Genomic DNA, 25054 nt, shown 5'->3' with positions numbered 1-25054 from the left:
AGTTAGTAGGGGCCTACTAACTGTAGTTAGTAGGGTGTGCCAGGGTTAGGCTTCATACAGTGAGGACTTTTAATTTCTAAATTGCACAACTTCATTCTAGGCAGAACCATGCTCCTTTATCAGAGCTTCTTGGTAAATCCTTCATTTGTAAGATGCCCTTCACCTTCGCAATCTGCCTGCAGTCTGTTTTCCAGGGCGCGATTTCACTTGAGCCTCTGATTCAACAGTGTTCACATCCTCCACCCCTTCCATCTGTGAAGGGCTATAGTTTCAGTTCCCCAAACCTGTGATTGGTTTCATGGAGCTCTTTTGTCCTGTCTGTCTTCTCATTTTTTTAAATGTAACTTGTGGCTTAAAAAAAAAAAAATTGGAAAGCTCATTGCTCATTTCTCTTCAATATAGTCTTGCTTGTAATTTTCAAGTTTTCCTGCAGATATAAAAGAGTAATTTAGTGATTTTTTAAAAAATGCCAGAGATAGTTTATTTAATCAGATATTCTGTCATAGCCATAACTTAAATGTCACTTTCTTTCTAGGCACATACTGTATTGGTCAAATGTAGACACATTTAAATGCAGTTTTAAAGTTATTTAAATGAGCATTTATTATGGTATTTAGGGCATGACTTGTATTGCCATGCAGATCAGCTCTGTTGTGATCATGGGAATATGAAGCATACATTTGAGAGAGGCTAACTTGCTGATCAGTACTCAAAGAAACATATGATATCGTTTGCCACTAAATTAACTGTGGATGATCCTTAATTTAAAAATCCGAACATTCCTAGGAAGCTGTTCAGACCTGGCGTGATCAGGAGGTTCAAAAAGAATGAGCCTGCAAGCTGTTATTTTACTCAGTCTCTATCCTCAAGGGCCAGACCTTAGCTCTGCCATGACTTTTAGACCATTGCAACCTCCTGGGGTAGTGTTTTGGCCTAATGAGCAGGTTGTGTTCACACCAGCTTATTATATATGAAATACCTCTTGAAAGGCATCATCCACTTTCATTCTAGCTCTGTACCCTGTCCTAGGTCTTTGGTTTTCATTCTACTAAGGAGTTTGCCCTGCCTTCGTAGCTTGCTGTCCTGCAGAACTCAATCAGAGCCGTGCCTGGCACACACACGATCACTGCGGGACCCACTGACAAGTCCTGCCAGCTGGAACCACAGAGCTCCGTGAGCCTCGTTCCTTCTCCCCTTTCCGCACAAGTGCCCCATGCTCTTCTGAACCACCACCCGCAGCCTCCCCGTTGGTGGCTTCCATTATCTCTCTGCACACATCTCATCCTCTCCTCATTGCTGAAGAGTCCATTCACACCCCGGACCGGGTCTCGGGGTCTCAGGTTTGTATGCCCTCGAGATTATGTGTTAATAAATCTCAGGGGACTCCATGCCTAAGTTTACCAGTCACTGTACAGAGTACCAGAGGGAGACCCCTCCCCCAACACACACACACACACACACACCACACACACACACACACTCCTGCTTTGATTTGAAAGATCGAATTTACCCAGCCAGGTTTAACCCCTGGTGGCCCTTTTTGGGGAATGGTCACAACCCAGTCGTTTGGGATCACCACAGAAATCATAAACAGGCTCCTGGACCTTCCCTGCTCACTGCAGTACCAGAATCTTGGGGGAAGGGTTTGGGAGGCAGAAAGTCTGTATTTTTTTTCAAGCCGTGGAGTAATTCTGATTAGCTGGACAGAAGTTTAAACAAGAATGACTGTTCTGCAGTACTGCACACATGCTGTGGGTTTCTGTCTGTTAGATAGGTGGTCTCAGGATTCTGGGCTCTAATGAAGAGGCTGAATCTTTAAGTCACGGGAGCCTTTAATTTTCTCTGTTTCTATTCCCTTTGCCAGTTGAAGAAATCACTGCCAAAGGTGCTACGAGAGGAGGAGTCCCTTGGTACTCTTCCTACCTTGGACAATCCAGACCATAAGTCTCCATAAAGCTGGTTCCAGCTATTCGTGGGGCTCTGAAAACCACCCCCTGAAGACATAAAATAATGACCCTTTTCAAACTTGTTTTTTCCAGTGGCATGCCCAGTTAACCAAGGAATTTTAGAGTCTTAGGGGAAATGTAATATTGAAATGAGTACCATCACTTGCTGAAATGCGATTCAGTTAGGTGAAATTGAATTAAAATTGGCAATTCCTTGAGCCACCTGGAGGGACATTATAATTCTAGTCTTTCCCCAATCATAGACGTTTTAAATTTGGTTTAAATTTAAAGATTGGCACAGACATTGGTTGGTATATTGGTTTCAATCGCTGGATCCTCACCTTGGGGTCTCAGCGGTCAGTCCTGGCAGCCCAGGTTCCACCTCGAGAGTCAGGGCAGTGGGCTCTGAATTGGGGATGATCAATTTGCTGGTCAGTCTCATCTCACTACAAGTGTGCTTCCAGATGCCGTGAGCCAACATGGGGCTCCGTCACTACAATGTGATCAGTGTGGGCACTTATCAACATTGTAATATGTTAGTTTGCTCGTCCTGAAGAGCATTTTATGTTGAAGTCTTAGCAACATGAATGAAACGAATCACGGAGTCGGATCAGTGTTTACCACCAGGAGGGCGTGGCTGCGTCGGAGCAGCCCCGCGCCTGCGTGGGACGTCTTGGGGGAAGAGGCAGGCAGGCCTCCGACCTCTTCTGTGTTCAGTTGAGCCTCCTTACTGCCGGCTGCTTGATGCAGTTGCTGTAAGCTTGAGTTGTTCGTGTTTTGAACTTTGTGCTGCGCCTTAATCATCCATGTCGCCTCCATTTCTGTGCAGATTGCAGCCCCCCTCCTGACGAGTCCAGCCCAGGTACGTGGTTTCCGTTCAAGGCTTCTGCAGATGTCTTTATAATCCTCAGGTAGTGTTTGTAGCTGAATTATCCAAGATTCCCTGTGCTTCCAGAGTTAGGAAAATATTTTAGGAGTTTGTTCATTTGAGACACGTAGCACTTTTCTTAGGTTTGGTGAGGGACCAGTTGGGCTGGGGACTGGTGGCCTGAAGCAGGCAACCACATGCAGTTTTTTCACTTTCCCATCATGTAACCTTTCCAGATGATTAACATCCGTGAGGGCATTGGGCTTCCTGATTCAGAACAGTACATAGTTGTAAATGGTACTGTCCTATGATTTCACCTGAACTTGTGAAGCATGTGAGCATTACATGGAGAGGGGTAGCCATCCAAGTGTTGCAGTATTCATAATCACACAGCATCCTCTCTCCCGAGTCTGGATGCAGCTTAGAATTCTTAGTAGGCATTGCTGGCAGCTTTCAGTTGGAGATAGTGCTAAAAACGGAATCTTTTTGCTGCATTTGGCACGTAGAAAGTCAATGTGCATGGCTCTAGTTCAGGGGTCTGTAGACCGCAGCTCTGAGCCGATCCTGTCCACTGCCTGCTCTGGTAATAACATTTTTATTGGAAACCATTCATGTCCACTCATTCATGTATTGTCTATGGCTGCTTTTTGGGGCAATGCCAGAATTGAGTAGTTGTGACAAGGACCCCATGATCCTCAAAGCCTAAAATACTTCCTATCTAGCCTTTTACAGAAAAAAGTGTGCCGACCCCTGCTCTAGTTCATGTTGAGTTTCCTAGTTGTGGCTTGTGGGTTTCCCAGAGTGAGCATGAGACCCCCAAATAATATGCTTTTGCTTACACCCAAAAAAACCAGCTACCCAATCGGTCTGATGATTGCATATTTCTGACTGGATATAAATGTGAGGTAGCAGGATACCTGTGTTATATCTAGAGTACAGCGAACTGGTGATTGGGGATTTACCAAACTCTCTGTCAGTTTTAGTGAACCCTCTCAGCTCACATAGCACCATGAATTTTATATCAGCTGTGTCATTTCTAGAAGCACTGTGGCTTGTCCACAGTTAATGTCAGCGAACTAAAATGGTTCCCTGCCAAGAGTTCCTTTGGCTTTTCCTGGAGAGCCATATTTTATCTTGGTTAACACACACATTTTTTTCTCGCACTCTTTCTCAATCTTCCTCCCTCCTTTCCAACTTCCTTCCCTCCTCTGTTAATGAGGGGAAAAAAATGCAAAAGCAGGGTATGGATTTGAAAAAACTCTTCAAAGTTATCCAAAGTAGCATGGTCCATGGATTGACCACTAGTCAGTGAGCATTAACAGACTGTCAACTAGACAAGGAGCTTACCCCCCTTCCCCACCCAGAAGTGAATCAGCTGCATCACTAAGGACAATGTTTAGTTGGGCTGATTTTTTTTTTTTTCATAGCAAGTCTTTCTTGACGAAGGGAGCAGAATATGACACCGTCACCAAATGTAATATCCCAGATACCTTTACTAAGCTAGGTCCTGGTAGAAGTCCTCATTACTGTCCCTGAAATCCATTTGTCTGGAAGTTTCTAATTATAATTTTTCTTCATATTCCCCCCAATTTATTTCCCCCTCAACCCCTACTCTCTATTTGGCAGAAGCAACCTGACACGATAAAAATAACTTGGAGCTTAGGGTCAGTCAGACACATACAAATGCCAGTTCTTTTTGTGTCTGGGAAGACACTTAACCTCTCTGAGCCTGTTTCCTTACCTGTATTATTAATATTCTTTCTGTCGATTAAATGAGGAAACAGGTAAAGCACTGACAGGTTTTTTTAAATTTTTTTAAATACTTATTTATTATTTTTGAGAGACAGAGTGTGAGCAGGGGAGGGGCAGAGAGAGAGAGGGAGACTCAGAATCCCAAGCAGGCTCCAGGCTCTGAGCTGTCAGATGTGGGGCTCAAACTCACGAGCCATGAGATCATGACCTGAGCCGAAGTCAGACACTTAACAGACTGAACCACCCAGGAGCCCCAAAGTACTGGTTGGTTTTATGTACACGGTAGCTGGCACTCTTCCTGAATTCTGGAGCCATCCAGGCGTGTGTGAGCCCTCCTCTGGGAAGATGGCAGGCTCCTCTCCCATCCAGACCCACATCTTGTCTTCAGGACAAGATCCCAGTGCTTCTTAACCATTCTTCCTTTATTCCCAATTTTTTTTCAGAGTTTTTCCCCCCTAATGTAACAAAACTGCATCATACTTAAATGGATTTTTTTGAAAGAGAAGTAGAGAAGGCAGGTAAAATGAAAAAGTATTGCATGGAGAAGATTTGCTTAGTCAGCTAAGACCACTTGTACTTTCCTGATCATTTTCAGATTAAAATGATGATAATTTGCATATTAATTGCATAGGTACTTGCACGTTAATGGAAAAGCAAAGTAAAACCAGCAGCATTTGCTCTAAGAGCATTTACTTCTTAGTTAATGACTGCCTACCTTCCCCAATTATTTGGCTATTAAAATTTGGTTGCCATTGTCTTTTTTGATCGTTGCTGAATATAACTTACATGCATGCAACAGAGTTCTTCAAAGAAACAAAAACATGGCCTCTGAGATTTTTCAGAGGAAGAAAGAGACTTGGATGTTATCCAGCAGAGCTCTTCCATTTTACTAAAAAGGACTCACGTGGCCAAGGGGTCAAGAGACTTGTCCATGGCCAGCACTGCTCAGCGGCCGCTGGGGCCCAGGACACATTTTTCCACTCCTCGGATCCAGTGTTCTCTGTCACCACGAGTTCTTTGCTAAGACCTTTCCTGCTATAGACTTTCTAAATTAAGCCTGCTTTTTTTTTTTTTTTTAAATTACAGATATAAATCCTTGTCCACATACGGTATGCCTGCATACACAGTTAGATCATTTCCAGACTTTGAATGGATTCACGTACTGAAAATCTGCCTCAGCTGAACACTGAGTATAGGGAAGTCCTTTTGCAAGGTTTAGGGATTTCTCTAAATCTGTGTCTCAACAAAGTGCTACCCATACAGTTTGAGAGAGGTGAAGCCCGTCTCCCTTCACTCAGGGTTTTGGATTCTGTTTGTCCTAAGACAGAGCTTACCCTTTCTCCCCAGTGCGGTGACGTCTGTGGGTGTGGTGTCACTCGCACCTCATCCTGAGTGCCGTGTGCTGCCTGGGCTCTACTCCCTGCCTGCGCAGCCTCTGCTGTGGTGGGCTCACCCAGTGGTGACAGTCAAACGCTTCTTTCTGGGCTTGGTGACCTGTTATAAATAGAACTGATGAGGGCATGTCTTTTCCTCTTTTAAATGCCTTCTAAATAGGGAGGCAAAAAAAAGAACCAAAGCCCAAAATACCTCTGACTCTGTATTTCTACCCTGAGGTTCTATTTTTTTTAAAAAAAAAAGTTGTTTTGATACAGGGTCACAATTTCCTAATACCTCTAAGAGAAAACTAAACTAGAAATAGAGGGCAGCGGGCAGGGAGTTTGGGGGCAGGGAAGAAAGCGCAGAAGCAGGGGATATTCTGAGAGCTGAAAACACGGCAAACCATGTGGAACAAATGGTCTTTCTCCAGACGTGGAAAGCGAGAATGTACCACAGCCACACACTGGCTGTGCAAGGGTGGAGTTGTCCTTTGCTCTAGAAAGATGGGGGCTTTTGCCTTAATACCTGGGTCAAGAGAAGCAAGATAACAGGTCACTTTCTGGATGCCCTTCTCGCCCTGGGTGGAGGAACAGTGGTGAATTGCAGATGACTCACAGAAACTTTTTCGTCATTTTCCTCAAAAGGAATAATCCTGAGCATTTATGTATACAGCCCACAGTAGGTTAGGGAAACAAGGCCTACATCATTGGTCCCACAGTAGATCCCCTCTTTGTTTACTGGAAAAGCTTCAGGCCAGAAGGTTGGAGACTGGGTTGGTTCCAGGCAGAACTTAGTGCCAGTTCTGGGCCAGAGCTTGGGCCGAGCAGAGATATAAGAGGCAGAGGGGGTGGGGGGGGGGGGGGGGGGCAGTATGAGGGTTAGGGTCAGGCAACTTGCTAAACTTATAGAACCTAATTCTTAAAGTTTTCCTCCTCACACGTCTCCTTTCTCGTGCCCAGGTGAATGGAGTGAGGCCCTTACCCCCTGCTGACCACCCTCACAGACTGTGTGGCCATGATGAGTGACAAGGCCAAGAAGGCAATGGTCTTCCTGCTGATGCAGGATAGCGCTCCCACCATAGCCACGTACCTAAGCCTGCAGTACCGCCGGGGATGTGGTCTTCTGCCAAACTGTAAGCCCCGGGAGTGGCACGGGAGCCCATGGGCACCTCCACCCTCAGAAACACAGGCTTAGGAACTTGTTCTCTGGCTTCGCCCTGAAAAAAACCAAGGTTGACAATACTTCCACCTGCCTGTGGCTCTTAAAGTTATTTACTAAGAGGTCTAGATTTCAACCTAGAGGGAGGAATCCTACTCGATAAGTCTGTATTTAGGAGAGGGGTCCGAGTCCACCCTTGTTCCTCCCCATGGAAGTGGCACTGGTGGGTTGGGCACATCCGCGGCTCCAGCCCGAGGCATGCTGCATTGTGCATGACACAGGCCTCTTTGCCACCTTTTTTCCTACAAAGGAGTTTAGTGAGGGAGACACGATTATTGCTGTCAGTGCCTTAGTTCTGCTGCTTGTGCACAACTGCTGTGATAATTTCTGTTCTCTTTTGGAGAATGTCACGAGTTTGGTAGATGCGAGTTACCAAAAGCAAAGTGAACAGTGATAGAAGGTCAGGCTGGTCTCTGCGGGTCCACCGGCCCATCCTTGTGAGGCCTGTTTCATCCCACAGAATATCTCCCACTGAGGTAACTTGCAGAGTGACCATGTTGTCTCTCACTTCCGTTCTCTGTTATGATCACTTCAGTTTCCAGCCAGAGCTGGTATGAATCTGTGAGTATACAGGACCTTTTCACGGTGGGAAATTAATTCTAGGCTTCCAGAAGGTTCTAGCCCAGGAGGAAGCCCAGGCAGTTCAGGTTGGAAGCTTAGCCAAAGCCAAACCAGCCTTTGGGAGCAATAGGAGTGGCAAGCCTGGAGTGCTGTGCGCCCTCCCCATGGGCTCTGCCCCGCATGGCCTCAGAGTGGAGTGCTCCCCACACCCCAGATGGAGGGGGAAGAGGTGCTGCTGTGGCCCAGCCAGAGCCGTGAAAGTGGAGAAACTCAGGGCCAAGGGCAAGGCACAGGCTGGTAGCCATTTAGTGAGGAGGTGTCTGTCCCCCTCACAACTGCTTCACCTCGTATCTCCCCCACAGCTGACTGCTCTCATCTGTGGCTTCATCATCAAGCTGAGGAACTGCCTGCATGACGATGGCTTCCTGCGCCAGCTCTACACCATTGGGCTGCTGGCCCAGTTCGAGAGCCTGCTGAGCACCTATGGTGAGGCTCCAGGGGCTCCCACACACCCTATGCCTCCGGGATCCTGGGGGTATTGGGCAGTACGGACGTGTGTGATTCCCATTCTTTCTTCCCAGATAGTTTTCTAATTGCGCATGCTGATGAAAATAAATCTAAACATCATCAAAATATGCAAGAACCAAATAAAGTCCTATGTAGTTACAGACACACACATCCGTAGTTTGTTTTGTTGTTGGTTGTTACAAACAAAGATCTTTCTGGCTGAGGATGGATGATAATTATTTAAGCAATGTTCCTGTGGGACATTGGGCCGTTTCTGAATTATTCTTTTTTTTAAGGTTGTTTTTTTTTTTTTTTTTTTTAACATTTATTTATTTTTGAGAGACAGAGAGAGAGAGAGCATGAGCAGGGGAGAGGCAGAGAGACAGGGAGACACAGAATCCAAAGCAGGCTGCAAGCTCCGAGCTGTCAGCACAGAGCCCGTCGTGGGACTCGAACTCACAAACCGCGAGATCATGACCTGAGCTGAAGACGGATGTTCACCCAACTGAGCCCCAGGCGCCCCTGAATTATTCTTATGAAAACACTGCTGCCATAGGTCTCCACACACAAGTCTGTGTGTGCCTGTGGGCCCATTTCTGCAGCCACTACATTATTGGAAGGAATGTTTCTGGGTCAAAGGGCAGGAATATTTTTAAATTTCATAGATATTCCCAAATTGCCCTCTAAAAAGACTCTTCTTCCTTCCTACTTTCATTTTTTTATTCTCAGAGGATAAAAATGGATAACTTTTTAGAAGTATTTGTCAGTCTTTAGAGTTATAAGACGTCAAGTAAATGCCAAGCACTATGGAGTGGAGGGATCCAGCCCCAGTGCGCTGTTTTGCTGTCTCTGTCCATTTCTGAAGCGCCAGCTTTGCTTTCTGAGACTCCATACATGCCAGTTTTCTGCCCCACACTTCCACTCACCAGAGAGGGCTGTGAGTCGTGGTGCATGTTTCCACCAGCCGAGCTGCTGAATGTGGCCGCGGGGGATTTCAGTAGCTGCCTTTCCCCATGGAGAAGTGGGTCAGCTGGTGAAGAGGCTGAGACAGGCCCCCTCTTGTCACACCACGCCTGATCCCATCACCTCCCACAGCTCTGTGGCTGTGTTGAGCCCACGGGGCAGGTCCCCTCCACCTGACCTCCTTCCATCCGTCTCTCGCATCCAGGTGAGGAGCTGGCTATGCTGGAGGACATGAGCCTTGGAATCATGGACCTGAGGAACGTGACCTTCAAAGTCACTCAGGCCACTTCTAATGCATCAACAGACATGCTGCCCGTCATCACTGGAAATCGGTAGAAAGATTTTTTTTTTAATTCTCAGAACTAGCACTGTGTTTTAATTTATGTTCGTTACATGTGATGTACTTTCATTTTTGTTTTATTCTGTCTCATTCAGTTAAAAATCTTGATCCTAGCCTTCCACATTAATTTCACAGACCTGTAAAGGTTCATGACCAGCGGTTTGGAAACCACTGAGCTGGACGGCCAGTCTGCACTCCAGTATCGAGGCCAGCTTGGTTTTCCTCTTCTCACTTACCTCCTCTCCTGCCTCTCCCCTGTCCCAGCCCTCACCCATCCTCTGGCTCTCTCCACTGTTTTGCAGTGATGGGTTCAACGTGCGGATCCCTCTGCCGGGCCCCCTGTTCGACGCCCTGCCCCGGGAGATCCAGAGTGGCATGCTGCTGCGGGTGCAGCCCGTCCTCTTCAATGTGGGCATCAACGAGCAGCAGACACTAGCCGAGAGGTGCGTGCCTGGCTCTCGTGGGGGCTGGGGTGGCTGGAGTGCTCTTGTGAGGTGCTATAGAAAATGTCCTTAGCCCTCTCAGGCTCTGAGTGCTGCGTAGACTTTGTCATACCTTCCTTCTTTTGGCCAACAGTCTTCAGATGCAGCCATATACCCAGCCCTGTGTTTGGTGCTAGGGACACAAAGATGAGCCAGATGTGGTCTGTGTCCTCAAGAGACTTGGGCTGGTAGGAGAGAGATGTGGGCACAAGGATGAAGATGAATACAGGGACTAAGGGTCCTAACAGAAGACCCAGGGAGAGGGTGTGAGAGAGGGCTTCCTGGAGAGGCTGATGGTTGAATTGGGTTTTGAAGAGTAAGTAGGAGTTGGTCAGATGAGGAGGTGAAGGAAAGACCTGGCATCTCAAGCCAATAAGCCTGAGCAAATGCAGGTGGGGACAAACCATCGGGGGTGCTGAAGGCCAAGGTCCCAGACCAGGATGGGCAGCGGTGAGGTTAGAGAGGCCTGTATGCCAGGCTGAAGCCATGCCTTGATTCTAAAGGCCTTTGTCTTGTAAATTCCCTCCAGGGTCCCCTGCCAGGCAACAGGGAAGAGTCATGTGTGCCCATGTGTGCAAGTGTGTGTGTGCATGTATTTATGTGTGCTGGAGAGGAGGAGGGTTTGGGCATGTGTAATGACCTTCCACTAGTAGGTGAAAATCTTCCCTGTTTTATCATTACATGTGGCATGTGTGTTTTAGAATTTAGAACATGTCTTATTCATGTGGGTTTTTAAAGCACTTGCTGTAAAGGGAATTTGGTCGCTAGGATGATGTGCCATCTTCCTGTTGGGCCTCTGGAAACCAATCACCCCTACATAGGTGTAGGTCACCCCCACTTAGCAAATGTGGTTGCTGGTGGGAGACACTGAAGAAGTTTGAGTAGAGCAGGACACAATCTCATCTACGTTTTAAGTGGTTCACTTATTGGCCATGTGCTGGAAAGATACGAGGGTGACAAGTGTGACGAGGAGGTTGTTGGAAAGTCCAGGCCAGAGGCGGTGAGCTGGGTCAGGCAGGAGTAGTATGGGTAAAGAAGGGGCAGACTGGAGGGCAATTTCAGTGGTGAAATGGAAGGTGTGGTTTGTAGTTACGCAGGGTATGAGAGAGATGGTGGAGAGAATAACAGGCTTCCAGGTCGGTAGTGAGGGGGTGTTTCCATCTACTGAGCCCAGAAACCAGGAAGAAGATCGTGCTCAGGGACAGATGGGGGCCACCTTAAGCTGAGGCCACTAGCTCAGGAAGCAGAAGACCTCTGAGGTGCGAGCAGAGCTGGAAGAACCCACTTCAGGGATAGTGGGCAATATCAGGGGCCCGGTCGGGAGGTGTCCCAGGGAAGGACGGTAATGCTCCCTGTGTCTGGCAGCTGCCGTATCTTGATGACTCTGAAAGAGCAGTTTCTGGCAAGGGCTGCGGCAAGGCCATGTCACAGTGAGCGAGGGGCGGTAGAAGGAGGGTGAGACAGTGGGGATGGGGAAGACTTGGTGAGTGCAGGTCTTTCTCATTTATCTGCTTTTGGGACACTCTCCCCTCAGCTCATAAACAAGCCCCCCTAACTGTGTCCCTGGGGCAGTCCCGAGGGAGCAGGTGCCTGAGGAAAAGCCATTGTGGGCATCGGGGTGAATGGACTGTGGGGACCACAGGAGGGAGTCCTGCTCTTTTAAGGGTGACATGGGATCGTGAAGAGGCTGATGTGCAGGAAGTCCCTCAGCAGAGCAGTAGTGGAGCTGGACTGGGCATCCGGGCCTTAGACTTCAGGAGCCTGCCAGTATTAATGACCATCTGGAGGTCTTTCTCAACGGTGACTTTCCTCTTCCTCTAACCTTACACATCTGGCATGTCCTGGCTACCTGTGAGGCATGCACAGGATGAGTCTGCATAGAGAGAAGAGAGCTAGGGCCTCCCATACAGTCCAGGAGGAACAGCTAGTCGGGTGTAGATATTTAGTGGGCGGTGTGACTTCAGCTTCAAGTACAGGACTGTGTCCTCACATCCCCAGCCAGAGCCCCATTGCCATCCCCTCTCCTAAGCACCCCCGGGATGGGAGGATGGGGACTCACAGTGAGTGGCTGTGAGAGGGGTTTCTGTGTATGCTGCACCAGGGTCTGGGACAGATGGAGTTTTGTAATCTTTTAGGCACATTTGTAACAAATGTGTGTGGTTCCTGCTAATGAAATGTATTTAAACATGTCACCAACACAGCAGAGATGACCGTATGCTTGGGAGGAGGGAAGTGGCTTAGAATATAGATTGTGCCAAATAATGCTTGAGAGAATCCATGTTGTTAGCTTCAAGGCAGTTATGTTCATGCTGGAAGGAAGTGTCATTCACTAATGGTGTTCCCGTATGACCTCCGAAGGTTTGGTGATACGTCTTTACAAGAAGTTATCAATGTGGAAAGTTTGGTGCGGTTAAATTCCTACTTCGAGCAGTTTAAGGAAGTTTTGCCTGAAGATTGTAAGTATTTCTTCACTCACGGTAGGTTTCTTTTTCACCTGCTGCCTGTCTTGTGTCACCCTGGGTGTTTGAGCCTTTCCTGCCCACCAACCATCTGGATGCTGCCTCCATGTGCACGACTCCTCCTTGGCTTCCCTGTCCCTCTGGAAGCCTGTTCATCTGCTCAGACTTTGCGTGGTGTGAGTCCCCACCCAGAGAAGCTTCCCTCAGGCCACTGCCCTTGCTGATTCTTCTCTGGCCTGCCCTTTCTAACACGAGGCTTTGTCACACGCTGTCCCAGTCCCTGGCGTGCATTGATGCCGTGGTGCATGTTGTGCTCCTACTGGTAGGGCAGATGGGATCGCAGAGGCAGGGCCCCCACTCGGCCCCGCGCTGGTGTGAACTCCCCCTGCACCTGCATCTATATAGCACATAGAGTAAGATGCTGGGCAGACACTTATTGCCGTGGGGGCGAGAGGGCCCCTGTCTGGGTGTCCCTGGAGGCAGTGGAGAGTGACAGTAGCCATCACAGCTGACAGCCCTCTCTGTGCTGCTGGACTCAGGCAAGAACCCAGGGTTAAGCACACTATGTGTACGTGGGGAACTGTCTCCTGATGTCAACCCCGGTACATGTTTACTGAGCACCTGCCCCATATGAAGCACCACGGGACCCAGTGATGAAAGAGACTGGACCCTGCCTGGATAGGAATAGGCTCTGCCTGTCTGTGCTGGCACTGTCCCAGCCAGTAGGGGGGCACCCCCAGGTGAAGGAGGCAGATTCCAACCCTGGGTAACATCAGTGTCCTCTAAAGGGGACTGCCAAGAAGGGAAGACATGAAAAGGCTTCATTTGCATTCCCGGATCACTGATGTGCCGGGCGCTGTGCTGTGCTTTGCACACATTTCCGCACTGACTCCCCATGATAGCACAATGAGGTAGGTGTTAGTTTTGGTCACAGGGAAGGGTTAGCCTGGCTCTGAGGCTTGGCGCTTAGTGGGCGAAGGTGTCCTGTTAGGAGATGCTGTGTTAGGGACCGGGCTGGGGAGTTGACTTTAGGGATTCATCTCAAATCAGCTAGAGTGTGCTGATTGACTTGGAGGAGGGGTGCAGACCACCGGTGCAGTGTTTTCTCCCAGTGGAGGTGGCTTGGGAAGAAAAGGTTCAACAGGCCAGAGAGAGAGTCCTTGGAAGCAGGAGAGAAGCAGTGTTACCTGGGCGCTGAAGGTGGGTGAGAGAAGGAGTGCCTGCTGACTTCTGAGGCTCATTCAGTGTGGTGAGGGCTGCAGCCAGAGCAAGTAAATGACTAAATGGTACTACCTCGATGGTCCACTCTTTCTTCCCAGAGATCGGCAGAGATGTGAGATGGGCAGTGAGGGAAGGAGCTAGAGAAATACCGGCTGCAAGATGCAGGAGCAGCTCAGGACTACAGATTGGGGTTCTGCAGGGGTGGCAGTGTTGCCGTCAGGAAGGGGAAGAGAGTGGGCTGCTGTGGACAGGAGGAGATAAAGGATGCTTACATCAGGCAGCATCAGTGTCCCCAGGTAACTACAGAAGTGCCAGCCCTGACTGTGTGCTGGATTCACCAGGGAGGCTAGACAGTCCTGATGCCTCATTGGTGGGCGTCAGACGTTCCAGAAACTGCCCAGGTGACCAGGGTTGAGAGCCGTAAGTCAAAGGATCCCCTGAGGCTTCAGCTGAAGGTCACCAATACCTGGGCCTTCGAAAACCCCCAGGTAGTGAGGCATCCTCATGTGCTTCAGCAGTGATCATAGTTGAAAGTTACAGATTTGTCAAATCCTTCCCAGGCCATCTACATACTTTACATAGATTAGCTAATGTGATCCTCACAGCAGCCTTGGCAGGTGGGCCTGATTCCACACCATTTGACATTTGAGGATACCAAGGCAGAGGGTGAGTCCCCCTCTGCCCATATGGTGAATGGTGGATGGTGAATCCAGCCCAGGCTGGAGCCCATATTCCGACTGCTGCAGGGGTCAGAGACAGTGCAGCCACCCAAGCTTGGACCAGAGGGACAGAGGCCATGCAGAGGATAGAGTGGGCACAGTGAGCCATGCGGTCAGGAAGTGGGAGTTCTGTGCTCAGCATCTTGGAGGATGGCCTGTTTCCAGTGATGTGAGACCCCAGGAGATGTGCACATAGGCTGGTGATGAAAGTCAAGGAAGGGTGTGGCCTATAGGACAAAAGCAGCCCAGGTGTGGGCCTCTCCAGGGTGGGCCAGTAGCACTGGACCATGATCTAGGATGCTGGGGAACAGCAACCCAGTGTGCCTTCAGCCCCAGGAGAATCGGGGCTCTGTGAGGCTGAGGAAGAGGACCCCAACCAGTGAATACCTCCTAAGTCTGCTTAGTTCATCAGTGGACAGGTGTGCTCTGAGTGGGGCCGTGGGGGCCTGGGGAAGAAGCTGCGGCCAATTTTGGGAAATAACATGCTGTGTCTCCTCCAGGAGACAAGCTTGCCTCCTCTGGCCTCCCATAGCCTCCGTCACAGACTGAGCCCCTCACAGCAAGAGCCCTCTTTCCATGTCTGTTTCTGCCCCAGTCTCCTGATCATCATGGTGCTGGGCACATACCAGGTGCATGAAGTTATTAGCATAAGATCCTTGGTGCACCAGGGTGAGCTTGTGTGGTAGAAACTCTATGTGCAGCTGGATCTCAAAATTCCATGTGTTTGGTTTTAATTGGGAATTCAAGCACCATGGCTGTTTTCCTTAGATAAGATCTTGAGGCTCTTCTCTTTTTCTCTGATGATCCTGGTGTTTGAAAATCCCAGGTTTCTTAGGTGAGGTGATCGGACTGATTTTCCGCTTCAAGTGGTCCTGGAAGGGCTGGAGACTGTCATGGTGGCAGAGGGAGGCTGTCAGAGTGGGTCACTCCAGAGTGGACATTTGGAGTGGACGTTCCCTAGGGCTTGCCAAGCCCACTCAGTGGTCGAGACCCACTGTCCTAAGTATCCTCTCCCTGTGGGGGCACTAAAGACCAGATGGATCATCTTAACTCCCTCCCACCCTGGATGACCCCATGTCTGTGCTCCAGCCTCACTGACAAGCTAAAAGAAGATGAGTGTTTGCGCTTTGGAGGTGGGCCTGAAATGGCCTTGAAAGTTATTTAAGTGCTCTCCATGCCAGCAGCCAGGACCAATCCCTAAGCACACCCCCCCCCTTCTTGTTTAAGTCACACTACACTGTCAGCTTGGCCAGGAGCTCATGCCACAATGGCTCCCTTGGGCCACAGTTCTGGGTGCAGCGCTGGCTCTCATGGACTCCTCCTGTCTTGCAGGCCTACCTCGATCTCGGAGCCAGACCTGCCTCCCAGAGCTGCTGCGATTTCTGGGCCAGAACGTACATGCCAGGAAGAATAAGAACGTCGACATTCTCTGGCAAGCTGCTGAGGTAGTAACCTCGTTATAGTGAGGGGAAGAATGTTATTGTCGCCCTTGTTGCCAAAAATAATTATATTAATAAATAAAAATCTCAGCCAGGAGTGGAGAGAGCAAATTTCTCCATATGGACACAAAAGAAAGTCACTGAATATGTCCAAAACTCTGAGAGACACTGAAAGTTTCCTGTGAGTTCATTACTTTAGGGCTGCCTGAATTCTGATAAGCTTGACACACACTCTCTCCCCTGAGACATTTAATAACCAAGCTGGTGACAGTTGTCACCTTCAGAAGCCTCGGCAATCGATACCAGCTAAAACTCACTGCCGACTGCATCTTTTAATAGGTTCAAAAGTAGACCATAGTGACCTTGGCAGTCTCTTTTCACACAGTATTTTTTGTACATTGCAGTTTGGATCTCCTCTTTTCCTAAGCACTTAGACTTCTGGTATATTCTCATAAAAGTAATTGTGTAGTTTCATAGCTAGCCTTTCACTCTCCCCTGTTAAAGAGGCACTGGGACCTGCACGCGTACACTCAGGAGCACGAGTGATCCCCAGAGGGCATTCCAGCTCCCAGCCTGGCCTGAGCACAGGGGAGGGATGGACACACGCCCCTCTGCTCCTGGAGGAGGAGTAGACACCGCACTGCTCACTCACACCCGGTTACCCCCCAGTTCATAGATCCCAAGTAGCAGGAGGGCTGTCCCCTGCTGCCAGTGGCTTTCCAGAGCAGCCCATTCCAGCGCTTTCCTGTTCTCCTCATTGGGAAGGGTCTCTTCCACTGCAGCAGACGGTCTCAGCTGGTCATGCCAGTTGCCAGCTGTTTGGTAGACCCTGTGTTTTCGAACCTGTCTTCATGGAGCCCTCTCTTTGAACATGCCCCACCCTGTGCCTTTGTTAGTAGCTGTGGCCACTGATGCCTTTCTGTTGAATGCAGCTGTGAAGAGTGGACGCTCCCCTCTGTATATTAATCTGTTCATTGAGCCTTTCAAGTGCCCCAGCTGGGAAGACTCTGTTCATCACAACTGTGGGCTGGGGAGCTCCCCTTTCTGGGCCAGACTGCCCGTGGAATCTTTTCACAACAGAATACATTTTGAGGCACTGAGTGACAGGAAGACAGGATATGTTTCAAATATCCTCCTGGTTCTGGGGCCTCATCTGCCCTTGCTTGCTCAGGCTGGGCCCAGCAAATAGGGTGTATGTAGGGTGGGCTCCTGGGTGCTGGGGCGCCTCTGCAGCAGGCTCCTTTAAGGCAGAGGAGCCCCTTACTTTCTTTTAGTATGTTTTAGGGGGCTGCCCCTTGGCTGGCTGTGACAAGCCTGTTACACAGGTATCTTTGCCAGACTTCAGACACAGAGCAAGCCTTTTCTCACATGACACAGAGGCCAGGGGGTGACAGCCCAATCCTCCACGGTGGCACAGGGCAGGCACCCCCCTGGTTCACTCTCCTTAGAACAAGCATGCAGATGGCTTTACATCTGACAGTGGGTGCTGAGACTGGTACATACCCTGTTTGGGAACTGGGGTTCTGTTTTCCTCTCTCTAGACCATAGAAAAGTCATTAGCTATGGCAATGATCCGCCATCCTCTGTGACCAGGTCCCAAAAGCAGCCCATGCAGTCCCATAGTTTTTGTTCCCAGCAGAGGTTCAATGTACAGATTCAGAGGTGGAAAAGTCTCAGCGGCCCTTGGACACATCACTTCTTATATTTTCCAACTGGGGAGAACAGATATTTGTGCAATGCCAAGTCACTATGGCCAATTTGGCCAGAGCTGCCTTCCTTTTCTAGGTCTTATTTATTTTCACTTCTGTGTATAATAAGAAGTCCCTAGCTAAACAGTTAGGATATCATTGGTCAGGTCTAGGCCCTCATTTTGTGGATGGGGAGACCAGCCAGAGCTCTCAAACTGGCTGATGGCCCCCTAGAGACTGGAACCTGGTGCTACAGATCGCCCTGTTGGGCAAGAATGCACCTTTGGTCACCCCTGCCCGCCTTCTGGAGTTTCATTTTAGTTATGGATGCACCATTTATGAATGTAAGTGCTTACTACACATTTCTGGTTCATGAACTCTGCAGTCTGTAGAATTTAGTGAGCAGGTGTACATTCACCCTCACCTCGTCAGTTACGGTTTTATGCATTGGGATTATATCACTCTTCAGCAAGCTTAGGGGATGCTTAGGGTCGTTTTTTTCCCCCTTAAAAATTTTTTGCCTATTCTCAAAAGAAGGCCGTTTTCCTCCAGATGGGCTTGGCTGAACTCGTTTCGGCATCTTCTCTTTTGTCTTCCTCTAGACACAGTGCTTAGGACCATACTGTGTTCTCTACCTAGAGGCATTCCTGACAGTGGCTACATGTTCTTGGCTTTGAGAAGCAGGTGTGGTGCTGTCTCCAGGGCAGTCTGCAGTGGCTCTGATATTTCTCTGGAGTGTGACAGGTTTTTGGAGCCCACTGTCATCTAGTGTTGATTTTTCACTAACTGCCAGTATTGTCGTAGAGGTGCAGTACCTGGTACAGGTCCACAGCCCCTTACCTGAAGTTCTTGTGAGTAGATGTTTTGTAATTCACAGTTTTTGTATTTTAGAAAGGTGATATGGTATACAGTTGTGCACATATGTGTAATACAGTGGCACATCCCCTTTGGTTAATGTGGTACATATATATGATTGAACGTAACCGGGAGAGTCTGGGGCAGTGCTCTGGAACTAAACTCGTTAATATTGCTTTATTGTAAAGTGTGAATATTTATACAAAATGGGTTAAATGAAGATTATAAATAATCTCACATTGGCTCAGATATGGTCATGCTGCCAAATGAAGTTGCTGTAAACTTAATTTTTTTTTAATTTTAGGGCTTTCAGCATTTGGGGAATGTGTACCTAGAATTGTATCTAGTGGTTCGAAGAAAATGCCCCCAAAAGCCCTTCTTGTGGAAAAAGAAGGTGCCCTGGGGCAGCCTTTTTTCAGCTAGGAGGCTGCCCCACCGTGAGCCGCCGACTTGTGAAGGGAGAAGCGCACTGGCACCTAACCCCATGCTTGGCCCTGAGTGAGGCAGAGGATGGCCTGTGGGGCCTGCTGGTCAGGAGGTGGCAAAGGGGAAGCTCTTCTGAGCTCTTCCCGTCTATGCAGGGGGCATGAAGAGAGTAGAGACAATGGGTCTATGCTATGCCTTCCAGAAAGCCCTGGAGACTTGGCCAGGGGCTGGGCATCCTGTGAGCTGCTCTGACCTCCTGGGTTGGTCTTTGCTGCTGTGCTCTGCTAAGGGCCTGCAGCAAAGTCCTGAATGTGACGAAATGGCCTGGGCACAGTTTGGAAGAGGACAGCTGGTAAGGTCAGTGAACAGACAGTGATGCCCCAGAAAATAAGGGAGTCTGGGCCTTGAAGGAGTGGCCTGGGGGTTAGGGAGTCACACAAGGGACTGCCAGGGATGAGAGGAGGTCCCATGGGCAGTGACTTCATTTCTGCTGCTAGCTCTGGCAGGACATAGAGTCAGGGAGCAGAAGCAGAGGGAACGCTGACCCTGGGAGTTGGCATTGCCACACGCTGCCGTTGGCCATCCGAAGCCTGTGTCCCGCGCGAAGCATGTTTACATTCTGCAGAGTCTCCCTCTGAGCACAGCTTGTGTTCCTCTTGGCAGATCTGCCGCCGCCTTAACGGGGTCCGGTTCACCAGCTGCAAGAGCGCCAAGGACCGCACGGCCATGTCGGTGACGCTGGAGCAGTGCCTGATCCTGCAGCACGAGCACGGCATGGCCCCGCAGGTGTTCACCCAGGCCCTGGAGTGCATGCGCAGGTGAGTCCCGCTGCCCAGGCCGCCCGCCCCGCCTGCCCTGGGCTCCGTGTAAACTGCAGATGAGCCGGCCCTGCCAGGGCTCCCCCTGCCCAAGTCCCCTTGACTCCACCTGGCATGCTCTAGTTTGACTTTGGAAAATTCACTGATGTCTGCCAAGTCAAACTGTTGGCACTTTCAAATTGAGACCGTGTTCTCTCCTAAGTCCAGGGGGACGAGAGAGCTAGCAGTCTCTGTGAGCAGGACTGCTCTGAAGTCAGATGACCTCGGGGCAAGCTTAGGTGTCAGGAGGTTGCCGAGGGGACTCACGTGCAGCCGTGTGGAAGTCCTTTGGCACACGGCTCCCCCTGCCTCGCCCCCGCCTTGCTGCGGCTGGAAATTAGGGCCAGAGCTTCCTCAGCAGGCATCTGCTGTTTCCACCGTGCACATATCTATCCCTTTTCAAACTTGAGTGAAGAAAATGCGTCTGCAGGTTGCACCGGTTTGCTCCGCTTCTTCTCTAGCCATCGACACAGTTTGCTTTTCTTAGCAAAGTGTCAAATGAGTGTTTTATGGTAACGGCAGCAGCCCCCACTTGTCCGTGTGCCGTGGCGACCTCACCCTAATGATGTTCTGATTCTGAGGCAGCAGGCGTGTTTGCAGAATGAAACCCGGGACTAAAAACTGTCTACTGTTGATCGATGCCTTGTTTCAAGCACTGCTGGGGAGCACCTTACCTCACATACCAAAAGAAAGGATAAGAAACCTGGTTTTCCCGTCTCCTTCAATGTAGCCACCAATGCTGTCCAAGTCTCGTTCCCAACGGTCACTCCTACTGAATGTTCTGTATCGTTTGTCCTCTCACCAAATTCTTTAAAGCGTTCAATTCTCTTATCCTTTCTGTATGTTTCTGCTGTTTGACCTTCTCACAATAATGCACAAAAGTGATGCCTGAGCTCCTGCCTCTTGATAATCGCATTTTGTAGAAATGGAATTGTGTTTTCCCTGTTTTGTCTTCCCCCAGTCCTACAGACCTCTTTGTTTCCTTGGGGCTTCTATTCACACGTGTGTAGAAAGTTCATCACCCTCCCTGCACTGAGCCTCAGGGAAGCAGTGGAGACTCTTGAGACCCCTGCTTGGGCACCCTTGGCTAAGGACCTGTCCTCACTGCCTGCCCTTCAGGCTCAGCATCCTTAATGCCATGGGGGTGGCGGGGCCTGGGATTCCAGCCACATCTGCACCCTCTTCACTGCCAGGTGATGGGAGGGACCTCTCTGGTGAGATGCAGACCTCCACCAGAGAAGAAACATGAAAAATAGAAGGGAGATACTTGTGGTTGTCAGAGCAAAGATGAGGATCAGGTCCACTTAGTAGACAGGTCCTGAGTCAGGTGTACAGTTGATGTGTAGACATCTATCCAGTCTCGGCCTCTGGAACAGATTTGATGAAAATAATTCATTTTCTGACCGTATCTGAGCACAAAGGTCTCAGGAGACCAGGGAGAACGGGGCTCTTTGAAAGACACAGGGGCTGCCACATCTGCTGACCTGTGGCCCACCATGGGGCTGCGTGGGCAGTACCCACATGTGCACAGATCACCTGTTGTGGTTTTCAGTGCACACAGCAAAATTTTATAACTTTTATCACATAGAAATGGGTACCCCTTGTAGCAAAATTTAAAAATACGGATAAGCCCCTACACCAGTTGTTCTCACACTGCCCCCCCAAAATTCTCCATATTCCTACTATTAACAAGAAATGGTGCTAACATCTGATGCTGACTCTTTCAGACATAGTCACATACATACACATACATGCAGGTGTGAGTGTGGTTAATGCACACGTTGGTTAATCAGGTCCCTAAATAGTGAACAAAACACATGTGTGCGCCAACAAATGCAATTATATTTGCAGTTATGCCTGTTGTTTTAGCCTACTTTTTTCATTTAACTGCTTGTGAGCACTTTCTGAGGTTAACAAATAGAGACCTTGCCATTTTCATTACATCATAATTATCCAGTTTGCTGTCATGGAATATTTAAGCTATATGTGGTTTTCAGCACCTTAAGGGTGTGGCGAATAGCCTTATGTACGCACCTGTTCACATTTGCCGCATTGATCCCTCATGTTAGAAAGTATACACCTTTGTGGGGCTTTTAATACAAATTGCCACACTCCCACCCGCTGTCCTGAATGCCTGCTCGTCCACCCTCTGGGTGTTGTCATACCTGTCACTCGTCCGGGCGCTTCTGACTCTGAAGTCGGTGTTGCTTTCCTGTATGCCAGGTGGGGACCCTGTGTCCCGAGTAGGGAAGGACCTTCCTCCCTGGGCCTCCCTCTGCCTCTCTAAAGCCCCTACTCAGCTCCAATTATGGAAGTCTTTTAAAGATTCCTATTTATGTTTTTCTGAATATTCTAAAATCTCTGTAGTAATGATGTATTACCTTATAATCATGTAACATACTATTACATAAGAACCAAGGTTGGTCCCGGCCGCCTGCACCCTGGGACCCTCAGGACCCAGTAGCCCCAACAGCCTGGACGCCATGCTCACTGCCACCTGTCTGCCTGACCACACTGCAGCTCAGGCTGTCACCACATGTGGTTGTTTTTAGGTGATTTTTTGGATTATCCCCTGTGGGGAAGGCATGAGTCTATTTGTAGACAGCAAGCCTGAGGTGGCCAGGTCGCTAGCCAGTAGTTCTGGCTGCAGTGTGGCCAGAACCTGTGGCTCAGCCAGGGGCTGGAAGGAGGCAGCAGTAAATACTGGCCATGTCTTGAGTGGAGGAATGCATTTTGGTTCTCTTGCTTTCTCGCTTGCATCTTACCAGATGGAAGAGTAGAGCATGCAGGCAAGGGTGCAGGGTGGGGAGAGGGGGTGGAGTCAAGGGGCAGAGCTGACACTCGGGCTGTATTTCTCCCAGAGGTCCAGGGTGAGCAGTGGCCAGTGCTGTGCTAGCAAATGTTTAACAACCGGCTCTCTCCCCCCCCCAACCAAAAAAAATAGTGTTTGCCAATTTCTGTGGCATAAATCCTCCCGCTGGGGCTGATTTCGAGCTACCAGTGTGATACCATGGAACGTGGAGCTGGGAAGAGATTCGTACACTCGGCTCTTGTGAGCCACTGCCAGCTCACCGTCCATGGTGCCCCTCTGTCCCCAATCCGGAGGCTGAAACTCACAGAGCAGGCCTTCTTAAGTAGCCACAGTGACACTCCCCCACCCCCGAGACTGCCCTGGCTGCGAATGTGACAGTCAGTCAGTGCTCACATTGGAAAGAAGCTCCAGTCAGAATGGCACATCCCAGCAGGGCCGTTCTAGGGCTTCCAGGTTCTTCTGGGAAAGCCCGGGAGGTCTCTGTTTGAGGAAAGACCCCATGCTCCTCATCTCTGGGTGGATCCTCTCAGGCCACCTGCTGTGTCCCAGCGTCTCTGCTTCTGTGTCACTGTTGCCACTTTGGTGGACAGTCATAGAGGATGTGGTTCCAGAACCATTGCACCTCAGTGTATTTTTTCTGTGACAACCTAAAGGGAGAGAAAACCCAAAACTTCCAATGTGAGCTCGGGTGGATTCCATTCTCGGGGATCACCCCATAGAGCAGTAACTCGGACAGTCGGGGACACCAGCAGCTCGTGCCCTGCCACTGCTTAGCCTGAGAGCCAGGATGAGTCTGAGGAGGGCTCTGCCTTTGACTGATATTTGAGGTAAATGGTCATTGTTCGGATGGTCCATCAAGAGGCAGCTCTGGCAGTCAGTGGCACCGCCCCCTGCTCAGGCATCTGTGAGAAGGTCAACCCCCCTCCCCCCAATGGTTCTTCATGTTCAGCTTGCGTTTTGGAACCCATGTCTTGGCAGCATGTGAGAGCATGGCAGGGCAGCATGGAGTCGTGCTTGGCCAGCCGAGAGAGGGCGAACATGGAAAACCATTTAGTCAACCTACATGTGTTTGTTTTTGGTAGACGACAGTATTTTTTTCTTATTTTCACTTCTCTTTCTCTCCTTTCTCCTTGTGACTGTGCTGGTTTTGTTTTGGTATTCCTTTCACACCCTTTTCTGCATATCATCTTTCCTTTCTGTTGTGGCTTCATCCCATTTTTTTTTTTTTTTTTAATCTTACCGTTTGGTTCTCCTCTTTTTTCCATACTTTTGATAAAATCCATTGCATGTATCTCTCTTTTTTTTTTATTTCCTTTGCCTTTTTCTTTTCCTTTCTCCCAAACTTTTTCCTTTTCACAGCATTGGAACACGGGAGGTAGTCACCCAGAAGAACTTGAGCGGCCTGGTGCCCATCCGAGACTTAAGACTAGACCCCAGCCTCCTCTGTTCCATCCCTTTGTTAGCCTTGAGCCCCAATTTACTGATTGTGTGGCTCTTCCTGAGCATAGCATACCTGGTGACCAAATTACGTTGCAAATGAGTATCATTACGAAAAATCAGTAATAAGTCACAAGAAAAACAAAAGTGCCAGAATATGTCCAGCCACCTGTGTACCTAACTGGACAGAAGGAATGTGTCAAAGCGTGGTCTGCCAAGAAATATCTCATGCCTTACAGTTTGATGTTTTGTTGTTCTGAACTGTAAATACCTGCCAAATTATTTCACCAAGAGGACTTGTTCATTTAACTTCCGTAGAGTTTTCAGTGCTTGTAACACATTCTTACAGGGCCCTGTCACTGCATTGTTTAGCTGGCCTGGAATTACTTGTACCAAATCTCTCACCTTCTGATGTAAAGCTATTTATTACCTGTATATCTCATGTGCCGTGTTTCTGAGAGAAGCGAATTCTGTCTGGAAAGAATTTGTATATTTGATACTATTCTTGAATGTACTGCTAAACTTTCCTTTCCTTTTAAAGAGAAACGAAAAGGATAGATGCTTTATAACTGGCTCTTCAAGATAAACCTATTTAATAGGACATGTACTTTCTGCTTTCATTTCAAAGCGTAGTCCCTGAACTCAGAGTAGCAAACACTTTGCAGAATCGTTCCATTCCTTGCTTGTGTTCATGAGTTCCAGTCCAAGACGACACAAAGCTGTGACTGTAGTAGCACATTGTACCAAATCGGGCACATCCAAGTAATGCTGCATGTGACTTTACATTTACTCTTTTAAATCTCTAAGGATCACTAAACTGACTCCAGGAATGAACGCATACAGAAACAAAAGGCTGTTCAAGTGATAGACATTTATTTTTCTTGAAGCAGGATTTTTACATTTAAAACATTGCATCTTTAGTTACAGATTAAAGTCCAGACATCTTTTTCTTAGAAAGCAAATGTGATTCATAATAATAAGCAAAAATCAAAGGAAAAATGACCCATAAAATGAGGCCTAACCTTTGGGCATTTGTGACAGATGGAACTGTGAGAAAGAAGGAGTTGCTTTGGTTTCTGCTATTAGCGCTCTCTTGGTGTAACACCGCAATGTCCAGAAAATGGGAT

The 25054-nt window shown here is 48.8% G+C and overlaps 1 protein-coding gene across 1 annotated transcript in view; it reads left to right on the top strand.

Annotated features, from left to right (window-relative positions):
* INPP4A (inositol polyphosphate-4-phosphatase type I A) overlaps nucleotides 1–24259 on the top strand; it is a 129317-nt gene extending 105058 nt beyond the window's left edge. The window contains 11 exon segments of the mRNA XM_032592626.1: nucleotides 2776–2808; nucleotides 6903–6917; nucleotides 6920–7053; nucleotides 7055–7075; nucleotides 8085–8208; nucleotides 9398–9524; nucleotides 9835–9975; nucleotides 12373–12470; nucleotides 15746–15858; nucleotides 19485–19639; nucleotides 23850–24259. Coding sequence (XP_032448517.1) covers nucleotides 2776–2808; nucleotides 6903–6917; nucleotides 6920–7053; nucleotides 7055–7075; nucleotides 8085–8208; nucleotides 9398–9524; nucleotides 9835–9975; nucleotides 12373–12470; nucleotides 15746–15858; nucleotides 19485–19639; nucleotides 23850–24030 — 1142 coding nt within the window. The 3' untranslated portion in view covers nucleotides 24031–24259.
* The last annotated feature ends 795 nt before the right edge of the window (nucleotides 24260–25054 follow it).

The sequence above is a fragment of the Lynx canadensis genome, chromosome A3 (assembly GCF_007474595.2).
Source record: "Lynx canadensis isolate LIC74 chromosome A3, mLynCan4.pri.v2, whole genome shotgun sequence".
Classification (NCBI taxonomy): Eukaryota; Metazoa; Chordata; class Mammalia; order Carnivora; family Felidae; genus Lynx; species Lynx canadensis.
This window is presented reverse-complemented; position numbering and strand designations above follow the sequence as displayed.